Source organism: Corvus cornix, chromosome 1 (genome assembly GCF_000738735.6).
Source record: "Corvus cornix cornix isolate S_Up_H32 chromosome 1, ASM73873v5, whole genome shotgun sequence".
Taxonomy (NCBI): domain Eukaryota; kingdom Metazoa; phylum Chordata; class Aves; order Passeriformes; family Corvidae; genus Corvus; species Corvus cornix.
Genome location: NC_046332.1, coordinates 14820958 through 14834424, shown reverse-complemented (window position 1 = coordinate 14834424; position 13467 = coordinate 14820958). Strand labels below are relative to the sequence as shown.

General features: G+C 44.6%; 1 protein-coding gene across 5 annotated transcripts; it reads right to left on the bottom strand.

Moving 5' to 3' along the window:
• Positions 1-7211: 7211 nt before the first annotated feature.
• LOC104697694 lies at positions 7212-13199 on the bottom strand. Of its 5 annotated transcripts, none has more exons than XM_039563999.1 (3): positions 12526-13199; positions 12229-12425; positions 7212-9709 (listed from the first exon to the last, which is right to left on the bottom strand). In XM_039563999.1, exons 1-3 carry the CDS (start codon positions 12607-12609, stop codon positions 9496-9498), a joined length of 495 nt encoding a protein of 164 aa, XP_039419933.1. In that variant the 5' UTR covers positions 12610-13199; the 3' UTR covers positions 7212-9495. The 5 variants fall into 5 exon arrangements, 4 of the variants coding, with proteins under 4 accessions (XP_039419933.1, XP_039419942.1, XP_039419920.1 ...); XM_039564008.1 differs by having other exon boundaries at positions 7212-9589; XR_753214.4 differs by lacking the exon at positions 12229-12425.
• Between the last annotated feature and the right edge of the window lie 268 nt (positions 13200-13467).

Here is a 13467-nt window from a genome sequence, read left to right as displayed (position 1 = left end):
CATGGGTGGAACAGGGCCCATCAGCTCCAGGATAGCCGTGGCCTGGCCCGGCCTGGCCCAAGCAGGGCCTGGGCCAGGCCCACTGGCCCCCACACGGGGCCCACAGCCACCTGTCCCAGCACTGGAAACGAGAGAGAGCCTCTGCCTCAGGGTTTCTATTCTTAAGTGTGGATCACAGAGGCGGTCACAACTTTAAGTGGCTTAAAGAATTGTCCATATTCAAACTGGCCAGCTGATAGGTTCTATCAGGTCACAAAGGAAGCTGTAAGCACCCCTTGGCAAGGACATCACTTCCGGGACTATGCTTGCTAACCCATGACACCTTGATACCAAAACGATTCAAAACAAAATGATGCCTTAGATTTAACTTTCATATTTTTCAAATCCTATACCGCCTAGTGTGTAACTCTGAAGTTTCTTGTAGCCTGTTAACTTCTGCTCTCTCACGCTAGGTAGATATAACAAAGCTTCTCCAGGCCTGCTCTCCAAGGACACTCAGACTGTCCTAGGCCCAAAAAGTATAAACTAAAAATCTCTAAAGGGGAGGCAAGCTTGGGGAAATTACATCATTAACTGAAGCTTTAATTGGAGAATTAACCCTAATATGCAAATGAACCTAACTTATAAAAGCATGAAGAACTTGTGACCTGTCATCCATCTTGGGGTCCATTTTTGGTAGTAGCCTCTGGCCTCCCCATGGTGTACTTTTGAAGGCCTTTCAAATAAATACCTACCTTTATTCCCTTATTCTTGTCTAGCTTCTGTTTTTAGGTGGCCACTTCAGGCATCAAAATGCCTGAAATTTTGCTCCTATAATCTCCTGTCCCCCATCACAAACAAAACAAGTTCTCTTGGAATGTGTTTAGACAAATGAAAACTGTATTTAACAGATGCAGAGTAGGAAAACAACAAATGTTGGATAGGGGACTTGTACTTTATGCTTATTATATCCTTCATTTGGTGGAAGATGAGAGACTTAGAAGTTACGCAGTCCTACATTATGTACTTGAAAAGCTTTTTTTTCCACTGACATTCTTTATTCTTGTAGTGGGTTGAACCTGAGTTGATGGACAGTCTTTTAGACTAATGACGCTTCTCACAATTTACATATTTAAACCACACGGAAAGGCTGGAATTGCCTTTTGTCCGAGCTTGCCTGCAGGAAGGTGGAGGGGGCCTCGGAGCCTCCGGGCTCCACTGGGTTGGGCTGGGCCGGGGCCCCTGCCCCCCTCCCCTTTTCCCAACTCCGCAGCACAGCCCCTGGGCCACTGGGGGGGGGGAACTGTCCCAGAGCCGCAGGCAGCTAATACCAGCCATGGACTGCTGCACAGCTAAACCCATCCCGCGCGGCTTCCTGGGACCGGCGGGTCCCTTTCCTCTCCACACGCAGAGCCGGCGGAGCCAACAGGAGCCGGCATAGCCTCCTGTCTGCAGCCAGCACACTTCGCCCTGAACTGAAGAAAACACCATGCAGCCAGCAGCACAAAGGGACCGAAGCTTTCTCCACCGTAAAGCCTGAACAAGAACACTCTTCAACATGGCGGCTTCAGAGTCAGAGAGGAAGAGAAAGTGAGTCACATGAGACGAAGCTGAACATGGCGACGGGAGAAAAGAGGGCGGTGCCGCGTTTCTCGCACGTAGCTTAAAAAACTTCTTGCATGCAGTTGTAAGAAACTGTAATATCACAAACTGTTTGTCTCTTTAATCCATTTGAAATACATGGGGGGATGAAAAATTCACGTGTGGCCTGTGAAAATTGTGAAGAGTGCCTATGCCAGGCTACATAGAAGCATTGAAAGGCTTTTTAGAGACTTGTGGCAAAAAAAAGCCTTTGTGTTCAGGTCAAAGTAACTCATCCTTAAAAAGATTAATAACCCCATGTGATGGTCCATGTTTGGCAGTGTGAAGGAACTGTGAGATTTTCATGGAAGAGATTAGTTTTACACCACAGCAGATTGTTTCTTTCCGGGCGGGTCTGCTGTTGGTGGCAATTTGGGAACCATGTGCAGCTGAAGAAAACCCTTTTTCCTTAAGCATATGAAAGAGACTAATCAAGAACTGCAACTAAAATCCCATGTTCTGTTACCCTTTGTGTGAGTTGGGTAAAAGGAGGAAAGTGCTGGAAAGGGGGAGGGGATTTGCTTTAATTTCTTGTTATTTCTCTTTACTTTTAATTCTAGTAGTAACAAAACTCCTTCTTTGTACTGCAACTGTTAAGTTTTGTGCCTGCTTTGCTTTCTCCTAATTCTTATCTCACAGAAGGAAAATAAGTAAGTAATAGATATTTTGAACCAAACCACTACAATTCTGAATGTGTAATGACTTGAAGCTTGCTGGCTCATCAGCCACATGTGATATAAAATATATCTTTCTCTGGGCAGAACTGTTGTTCCACACAGTACTGTTTTTCTGTTTGTTCCTTTTTCAAAACCTCTACGGAAAGGAAGTTAATAAATCCCTCTCTCTGCAGGCAGATGTAAGAATTGCCCAATATTCCACCCCCATCTTTTCCTTTTCACCCAAGGTGACACATTCGCTTCCACCTTTTCTTCATTTTCCTTTCTCTCATATTCCTCTACCAAAGCATTCTGACATGCATATCTTGCAAGCAACCAGCTCCAATTATGGTTTTGTCTTATGGAAGCTTGAATCTCAAAGTATGTACTGACAGAACCTAGTTAAACAATGCTGTGCCTCCTAGAGGTTTTTCCTAGATTAAAATATAAATTCATGCCATATCATTTACTCCAGCCGTATTGACACACTCGTATGTATTGTAACAAGAGCTCAGCTGCAGCCAGTGGTACTTGGCAACCTAAAGAGGCAGAATGTAATTACTGAAATTTGGGCTGGACACTGAGTTATCTCTGAATCTTTCATGAGAAGTATCAGAAAATCATGAATGAATATAAACACCCATGACTTCTGATAGTTCTTCACTTCTGACTAATAACTTCATTTAAAAAAAAGGTTTCAGAAATGGATTTTGATTAACATTATTATAAATAAATTGCATTTCTGTTGCTTTAGCAGGTGAGGGGAACACATCTTTTGTTTTACTTCTCTGAATTTTCTGACTTAGTTTGTATGATTTGCATTTTTAAGTTTGGAAAAAAGCTAAAATTTTTCTCACGGACAGAGTTAATATTTTTTGACATTGAAGTAGATCATATAGGTGATTTTATTCTAATTATTCTGTCAAGGAACTTTGTTTTTGGTAGTAGGAATTTTTTTTTCAAATTGACTGTTTTCATCTCTCTATAGATTTACATGTTCCTTCTTCCCTATGTATTTTTTTCTCTATGCATTTAATTTTCACAACTGATTACCTGAAAATGCAGGTGTGGATTGATTTTCAAGTTCATCAGCTTTCATTCCTATAAATATTTTAACAAAAAAAAAAGAGACGTTTTCTTAGCTATTTCCCTTTGTATGTCTATGTAAACAAATAAGGATATAAACTTGAATTAGTATCCAAGCATATAGACCAGTTCTGTGAGAGGTGTACATTGCATGAAAAGTTTAGGATAGGGAAACAATATTTGCAACCTTTGATAACCAAGCTGTGTGAAACACTGAACTGAGATTAGGGAATAGGCCAACAACAACATTAACCCTCTATTTATGCAGAATTCCATTACAGTTTATTAGATATCGTATTCACACGGCATTATGGACCCAGGGGTTTTGAAAGGCAGTATGTTAAAAGAATGGGTTTGTAAACAGGTGCTCTCTACTTCTAAAAACTCTTGCCAGAATCCTTCTGTGAAGCATTAAGCAGAGTTTAAAGCACTAATGCTTTTCCTCCTTCCAGGTGATTTTTTTAGTTGTAAGTGTATGTGTCTTAATTTCACTGGATGCTTCAATAGACACCCGTTCATTCATTAGAAGACAAAAAAAAAGACCTTTGTTAGATTGTGCACTTAGGCTACGAATCTTTGGGACAAGGTTCTGTCTTTGCTATTTTAGAATAATTCAAAGATTTCTAGGACTGTCAGATAATGGATGGGCCTGTGGTGGGTTAACCCTGGCTGGATGCCAGGTACCACCATTGCTGCTTTATCACTTCCCTCCTCAACTGGACAGGGACAGTAAATACAGCAAAACGTTTGTGGGTTGAGATCAGGACAGGGAGAAGTCCCTTACCAGTCACTGTCATGGGCAAAACAGATTCGACTTGGGGAAAATAGTTGAATTTATTACCAATCAAATCAGAGTAGAATAATGAGAAATAAATCCAAATCTTAAAACACCTTCCCCTTATATCTCCCTCCTCCCTGGGCTCAACTTCATTCCTAGGTTTTTTTACGTCTTCCACAGGGAGATGGGGAATGGAGGCTGCAGTCACACATGTTGTCTCTAACACTCCTTTCTCCTCAGTGCTGGGACTCCTCACACCCTTCCCCTCCTCCAGCACTGGGTCCCAATCACAGGAGACAGTCCTCCATGAACTTCTCTAACGTGAGTCCTTCCCATGGGTTTCAGTCCTTCAGAAACAGACTGCTCCAGAGTGGGTCCCCTGTGGGGTCACAAATCCTGCTGGCAAACCTGATTCCAGTGTGGACTTCTCTCTCTGCGGGGCCTCAATTTCTGCCAGGAGCTTCCCACAGGGTCTCATGAGGGTAAATCATAACTTCCAGTTCCTTGGTATTATGCTACTTCTCTTTTGAAGGGAATATGCCTTTTTCATTAGGATGAATTAGCAGAGCCTTTCGGAAAGAACACCAGTAAGGATCCCTTCAGTCTACTGGAAGCATATCCTTTGTGGTTTCATGATGGGAAAATCAAAGGTACCATTAAGATAATGAAATCTACACATTTCATATAATCCTGTGTTATGGCACTTTTATTTTTTTTTGTGATAAGCTTTTTCTTTTGTGTCTCTTCAGAATATCCTGTAAACCCTTCAAACTTAAAACTTGGACAGCAGAGATGCTCAGAGAACTGTGATAAAATAACACAAACATCTTGGGTCCAATCTGCATGTATTTTTAAAATCTAATTGCAACACTATTAAAATGCTCAGAAGACTAGTATATTATATGTACTTTGATCACATATTTAAATACATTTAAGTAGTTTAAATATAAAAGGCCCTTATAACCTTATAAACTCTAAGTAAGAGACAATTCTAACAGTCTAAGAGCTTGTTAAAAAAAAGGTTGTATTCTCATTTCAGTCCAAGATTTTTAGAAAGGGAACTAATGTAAAATATATGTTAATCAATTTAAAAATGCATTCAGAGATCATGACAATAAAATTAAGGCAGAATGACTAGTAGAAGAATGCCTAAATTATTCAGTTTCAAGACTGGCATTCAGTTGCATATGACAGAATTATTTAAACGTGCTTCATGACATTCTGCTTTTGAACTGAAAGATAATTGCCTCTTATCTTTTAGTCAAATTACTCTTGAGAACTAATGGTGTCAAAAAAATCTATTTCTGTGTCAGTTTGGTGCTACAAGTTGAATGTGTGCCCAGACTTTAGCCAGGCAGCAAAATGCATTGCTGAATGTACCAAAGAAAGAAGTGCCCGTCTTATGATATGGAAATCATTGGGCCCCAATCAAGAGGAAATCGGGGCCCTTTAGTCTGAATCTCAGCTGTATTTCTCTTGAATGGAAACCTTTGCAAGTGTCTGCAATACCAGGAGATATTTACTGAAGGGAAAGGATGGAACCCTTGTGGTACAAGTGAAATGGCCGAAGGCAGCACCATTTTAGATATGGCTATGCTTGGTGAAGGAGCTGATCCTTGGTACAAAGGAGGAATGACTGAAACAGCCTGAAGTCAGGCAAAAATGCTTGTTTTTATTCTTAATATGATAATAAAACTTCAGAAGAAATTCCTACTGTTCATCACTTCACTGTTATATTAAAAATCTTGCCCTTCATTTTTACTCTTTCTCCAAAGTGTCCTGGGATGACTAACCTAGAGTCCCAAGGGATTTTGATCAGTGAGAACTCCCTGATGAGAACCTTGAGAGTTGCTGGGCAGTGACTTCCATGCCAAAGTTATGTGGTCAATGAGACCACAATAAAAATAAAATAGTAAAATAGGAGTGTGTTCTAAGGTCATACAGCGACAGTTCTCTATCCCTCCTATATTGAAGACATAGAAGATGTAAAAACTGTAAAACTGTCTGTAGCTGCAATATACTTGTCCTGGGCTACATAATTTGAAATAATTTTTTGGTTATATATTTTTTTCTTTTTCTCTTTTTTTTTTTTTTTCCAGATGGATTGTCTCCTGAGAAAATCTTCCTTGAAAAATAATGGACAATCAGTATGGTTATACTGATTTTGTGAGTTCCTTCTCTCTCCCCTTCTTCCCTTTCCTCTGAACTGAACATTTTTATTATTTTCAAATGAAAAGACAGCAGCAAAAATTTCAAGAACTTATGGAATGTCATGGAAATGGACAGATGCAAGTTATGAGCCACGGTTTGCTACTGAAAAAAATCACTGCACTATAAAGGTAACATTTTGGAATAGGAGAGATTATAAATGCATGTGAAGCTTTTATGGCACTCAAAACATCTCTTGTGTTACTTCTTTGATGTTTTTTAGTGTGTGCGTTCACACTAAAGTCTTCCTATGTTTCTTTCAAAATTGAACAGAAATCTAGTGGAAAACTAGTCTTTGTTGATAGTGTTTATTGAAGTAGTTGCTTAATGATGTGCTTTCCTGCATGTTTAGTAAGCTGGATATTAATAAAGCCTCTATACTTGGAGGGTGTTTTGAAACTTAAGCACTTAGACCTCCTCTCCCAGTTTGGAGGCCACAGTCAGGTACAGATTTGCTAAAGGAGTGAGCTCGGACAGGGCCCTCATATGTGCTTCTTTTTCTGCAGTATAGTTGCAGCTGTGCAGATGTGAAGCATTGCCCTACTGCTTACTTCTGACTTGATCTGAATGTTGGTACCTGTTGTGGTTCTAGCTCGCTAAGCGCCAAGCCCCACAAAATCTGTTATTTTGCATAAGGGGAAATAGAGAATATTGAGGAAAACTAGAAAACTGCAAGGCAAAACAGGTTCAGGCTTAAACAGTTGCTGTAAAAAGAAGTTTATTGCTAACAGAATTAAAAGTAACAAAAAAAAATTAATAAGAGATTAAAGCAAAACTCCCCTCTCTTCCAGCACCCCCTCCTTCCCACCAAAATTGCACAAGGGAAAAAATCCAAAACATGGGATTTGCTCAGCGCTGCAGTTCTTAAAAATCTCTCCAATATTTAAGGAAAAAAGAGTTTTCTTCTGCTTTAATGTGGTTTCCAAACTGTTACCAGCAACAGTCCTGCCCAAAACAAATCTGCTGCAATGAAAAACATCTCTCCCATGAAAATTCCACAGTTCATTTATACTGCAGTCATGGGCCCGTAGACATAGGATTTTAATCTTTTAAGGATTAGGATTTAATCTTTTAAGGATCAGTTATTATGACCTGAAAACAAAGGCTCTCTTCTTCACAATCTCTAAAACCTTTTCACTGCTTTTATATAGCCTGGCATAGGCATTTTCATATCTTCATAAGCTGCACGTGAATTCCCCATCTCCCTATGTACTTCAAATGGGTTAAAGAGACAATACAATTTGTGATATGACAATTTTTTTCTACAGCCTGCAGAAAGCATTTTTAAGCTACGTGCTAAAAAAAAGCACCTCTGCCTCTTTTTCCCTATGTGACTACTTCCTCTTTCTTCCTGACCTTGGAGCCGCCATATTCTTCTCCCTCATGTGACTTGCTTTACTTTTCTTTCTTGCTGACTTGGGAGAGAAGATGTCCTCACCGGCTACATATGATATTCCTTTTGATTCGGCGTGAGGTGTGCTGGCTGGGGGAGGGGGCACCCATCAGCTCCGCCAGCTCTGCTTGGAGGGAAGGGGAAGCCTCACTGGTCCCCAGAAGCCACACTGGGTGGTTTTAGCTGTGTGGCAGTCCACGGCTGTTTTAGCTGCCTGTGGCTCCGGGGTGGTTTTTTTGCAGCAACTCAGGGTCCGTGCTGGTGCACCAGGGGAGGGGAGGGGAAAGGGGGAAAAAGAGTCCAGCCTGGGCCAGAGGCCTGGAGGCCTCCCCCCGCCTCCCAGCAGGAGAGCCGGAAACAAAAGAAAATTCCCGCACTTGTGCTGCCTTTAAATATGCAAAATCGCTAGAAGCGCTATTGGCTTAGGAACTCGTCCATCAACTCAGTCTCAACCCACCACAGTACCCAAATTGTATTTACAGTTCTTGTATCATTTCTGCATTGGTGCCATAGGAATTCTTTGAATGGCACAACTGCAAAAGAAAATATTGTCCACATAAGTAATCAAAACTCTTGCAATAAGTAGCAATTCTACAGAAAATGGAAACATTTACATTCAAGTTTATTGATAGAACTTTTTCTTTCTTTAGACTGTAAACAGGCTTTTGTATATGGCTTCTGCCATATTTTCATTGCAGGAAAGAAAAGAAAAAAGTTAATAGTTCCTTTGATCCATAAAGTATAGTCAAAGATCTAGGAAAGAGGACTGTAAGAGATCTTCCGAGTTGAAAAACAGTCATTTATTAACTAATAGCAGTTATGTTCTAGAACCTCTCCATAAATATATCTTCCAAAAAAATTTTCTTTTATTTCCACCATTATTCTATCAAAACTTAAAAATCAACTGTCGCTGTTATCCCCAGAGAACGGTGAAATCACGACATGAATCCTGGTCAAATGATACGGCCAAAGCAGAGCAGAGCAGAGCTAAGACCATGTTTAATGGAAAGCTCGTCTTTTATAGTGTGGTTCTCAATAAAAAACTTACATGATTGGCTTATTCACCCACCACCTCTGAAGGTGATAGGTTGAGCAGTAAGACACCCATTTCCAAATATTATTCTCACAAGACTGAAAACAATTCTAGTGTTCTCACAGCAACCTGCAGGTGCAGAAATGGTTTACATTCCCTGAAACTGTTGTCCATCCAGTTTGCATGAGAACGAAAGCTTTCACAGAGAAGCTGTGAGAAGCTGGATTTCTCTAACTGCTCTCTCATGAGAAAGAAAAGTTTCACAGGAAAATTCCTCTGCTCCTGCCTTTTAGCATCCACAGTTCCCCCTTTTTGTCTGAGACCAAAAAGGTCGCGCTTGTAATCCTCTGCAGGATCTCTTGCAAAGGAGAACAAACACAGCATAAGGAGTCTGTTTGGTAGTGGCCAGTTACCAAACAGAATCTAAACCAGATACTGATTTAAGGCAGGCAGAGGGATTCTCCAGCAATGCCATGAGAAATACATTTAGCGAACCCAGCTATACATCCAGTCATTAATTCTAAATAACCTTGAGGGTTCTACATCAATTACTACTTCTAGATAGCCTTAAGGGCTCTAATACTCTGCATAACATTTTGACTCAATAACATAAAATTCAGTCTCTGAAATACAGTCTCTGCTTGTAGAAGGACCAGGCTGATGGTCGACATCTTGGTCATCATCAGAGGGATCCTTCGATGGATGATCTGCATTCTGGTCATCATTTGAAGCTTGCCTTGGTGGTCGCCTGTTCTGCTTCTGGTGCTGCAGGCCAGAGCGAATGCATCTTGTAGGTAGCCATCATATCCCAGTACCTGTGGGAATACAAGCATACCCACGCCACCAAGCAATAGCTTATAAAGGCCTTCCCACTTCTCACTGAGTAGGTCCTGTACCCAGACCTTCGCTCGAGGCAGGTGCATCTTGCCTGCAGACTGCAATGAGAGAAAATAATTGAAAATAACAGAATTATTTGAATTTGGTAGCACTGTAAAATGATTATTTCCCCGTGTCTTCTGAGAGACATAGGCAAAGCCAGTATCAGTTTTCACAGAAGCACGCACACCCAAGATCACAAAAGCGAGTTTCCAATGGGCAATGATATCACGACCTTTCTCTCCAGTGTGAGCGGATGCCCACATAAGTGAGGAGAAGGTGTGAATAAACCTTTTTGCAATGCCTTAGCTTATGCAATTTTATCAGGCTGAGGAGCTACCCATGCAGGGCTAGCCAGAGTGTCAGCCCAAGCATTACCTTCTGTTATGAAACCTGGCAATTTAGTGTAGCTTTGTGTATGCAAAGAATGCACTCGAGCTTGAGTATTTATCAGTGACCAAACTCAAAGCTACCTGAGATCCACTTGATAAACCTGTTGAGCAGAAACAGCCAATTGAACCTCCTGCGGCACTCATCGTGCTTCAGGAGTCAATTTCTGAGGTGAATTCAACTCAGGGTCCTCCTTTTAAAATTCCAAAAGGTGAGGATAGCTGTGCTGTGGTTAGCTTTGAATAAGACATAACCCATTATTGATACCCAGCAACTTCTGAGCATCATTCAAAGCCTTAATAGAATCTGAGAATTGCACCTCTCTATGTTGCATTCTAATCCAGAATTTTGACTCCTAAGTATTTCCGAGGAGATATATCTGCATCTTTCCTTGGAACTCTGGAAGCACTGAAAAACCACGAAGCTGCACTGGATAAAGCCATAGCAAACCTGGTGAAACAGGAAGAGGGACTAAAGACTGAAGAGAGCCTGCAGAGGGGACGGCTGGAGAGCCTGTCCAAGGAGATGTATCTGCAGCTAAAGAAAAAAATTGAGAGAGCTCACGAGTGTCCCGAATGTGGGAAAATATCAGATCAGCTCAGTTCTCCTCATACACCAGCGGAGTCACATAGAAGAGAGATCCTGAAAGATCTCAGTGACTACGAGGAAACAACTTACTCAGATTAGATGGAGATGAATACTCACTAAAAGAACCCTTATAGCATGACTGGAGTCTAAGATGCCTATTGCAGCTGTGTAAAATCCACCCTGGCTGATTCCCAGGTGCTGGCTGCAAGCTGGCATAGCAGGCCTGTGTCAGGGGAGCTATGCCCTGGGAAAGCATTTGACTCCCCTTTGCATTCCTGGTCAATTCCCTAAACGTATTAAAGGTTGACCATTAGCATGAAATACAGACTGACAGTATTCTGCAACATGACCTATCCTGCTGCATCTTCTGCGGAGAATAACCCTGTTCTCTTTGTTTCTCCACTTTTTTCTAATTTGGTTTGGAGTGCTCTTAACTCTAGGCCTCTTTTGTCCTAAATATTTCCTAACAAAACATTCAGGTTTATCCACCTTCCCTGAATTGGAGAAAACCTGCTGCACAGGAAAAACCTGGACCATCCCATCTGTGCTATTATCACTACTTTGTTTCATTGTTGCATTGCATTTGCGGGCTTGCTTAAGCAACCTGCCGTGAAGCAAATGTTGGCCTGGCAACGCTGCTCACCCCTCCGGCCAGGAGCGTGCCCAACGATCCCCTGGGAGACTGGCATGTCGGCCCTGGGCCAGAAGGCGTGGCCGTGCCCCCTCGTACGGCCGGGGCTGCCACTGCCGCTTTCGGCCGCGCCAGCGCTGGACTGGCAGGTGGGGCCGCGCCGGAGCCTGGAGCCCCGGCGGGCGGGGTGGCAGGGGGTAAAACCTCGAAGGCTGGAACCCGGGCGGCGCCTGGCGCCCGGGATCCTGTGGCTCGAGTTTGCTCCCGCTTTCGTGGAGGAGTGGGGGGTTATGACAGCCGGTATCGCAGACACGATCACCTCAGCCCCCACCTCCCGCAGCGCGAGCTCCAGGGGCGCGGGCGCCGACCTCCCCCCGGCTCCACGGCCGAGGCCGGCAGCGCCGCTTCTGCCCACGCCGGCTCCGGGGCCGGAGGCGAGGCAGCGCCGGAGCCCGGAGCCTCGGCGGCTAGACCGGTGGTGGCCGCAACAGGGGCTGGAGCTACGGTCCGCGCGGGCACCGCAGCCGCCAGCTCTGACGCCTGCGCGGCCGTCTCCGGCGGTGTGCGCGGAGTGTCCGGCCCCACGGCCAAGGCTGGCACGGGGACTAACTGTAGTGGCAGCCCGGCAATAACTGCCGCTACCATTTGCTCTGGCAGTGCCGCGAATTCTGCTTTTATGTCATGCAAAACTGCTAAGATCTGTTCCCCCATAGAGACAGAATTCAGGAAACTTGGCTCATGCGCCTGCGGGCGGGAGGGAGGCCCTCTCCAAACATTTGCGCATGCTCATCTTGCACGCGATCGAAAGTTACGGGATATGGGGCCGCAGGGGACCGGGACGGTATGGCCGCGCGCCAGAACCGACCTGGGCAGCCCATGTAATAGCGGTACAAGCAGCTGTAGCGCGGCTGGCAGTGATGCTGCGCCCGCTGGAGCCGCCCCCGGGGCTGCGGCGGGTGCTGGACCCACCTGGCAAGCGGGCGGCAGCGGATCGGCCCGGGGAGCGGCGATTTCTGCCGAAACGGCCGCCGCCGCGACTCCCCCAGCTCCCCCCGCCCCCGCCGGACGGCAGTGGTGGAGCTGAAGGCTGCTCCGATCCGGAGGGGTGGGATGTCCCGGAACGAAGGACGAAAGACGGTTCGTTCCCTCCGTGGTCGGAGAACATCCTGAGGACACAGAATTAAGCAGTCCCTTCCCTTTTCCTCCGTCTGCGATAAAATTCTCAGCTCCCATGAGCGTTATCGCAGATTTTAAGACAGAGAGTACCTTATTTGCGTCTTTATGTCCCATCTTTCCAGTCCACGGTTCCATCTCACGGCTTCGGTGAGGCAGCTGCTGCGCACGCCCCATGTCTCCGAGAGTCTGATATGCGATCGGAAGGCACCAGACCTTCTAAAGTCCGAGCGGCTGTATACGCGTTGGACGAGCACCAGATACTTTCGGTACCCGTCGGCTGGGACACCAGACATCCCAAGTCTGGGACGCAATTGCAGCACATGCCGCTGTTACCAGACCTTCTAAGTTTGCGGTTCCGGTACTCGCTCTGTGGCTCAGTCTGTGTTCCGCGCAGCTCCAGAGGGAGGCCAGCTGCAGCTTGGGAGAAACTCCCGTCCCGCGGGCCCGGGGAGGGTCCCGTCCCGCGGCCGCCGAAGTGGGGGGGCACACGCCTTTCTAAAGTCCGGTTTGCAGTACACATGAGGGGTCACCAGATCCTGTAAGGTCCGGTTGCAGTTGCAGTACACGTCGCGGGTCAGCAGACCCTCTAAGGTCCGGTTTCGGTACTCACTCCGTTCCATCCGAGACCTTCTAAGTCGGTGGGGTTGCAGTACACGCCGGTTGGTCACCAGATGTCGCTGTTATCCCCAGAGAACGGTGAAATCCCGGTCAAACATGAATCCCGGTCAACATGAATCCCGGTCAAATGATACGGCCAAAGCAGAGTAGAGCAGAGCTAAGACCGTGTTTAATGGAAAGCTCGTCTTTTATAGTGTGGTTCTCAATAAAGAACTTACATGATTGGCTTATTCACCCACCACCTCTGAAGGTGATAGGTTGAGCAGTAAGACACCCATTTCCAAATATTATTCTCACAAGACTGAAAACAATTCTAGTGTTCTCACAGCAACCTGCAGGTGCAGAAATGGTTTACATTCCCTGAAACTGTTGTCCATCCAGTTTGCATGAGAACGAAAGCTTTCACAGAGAAGC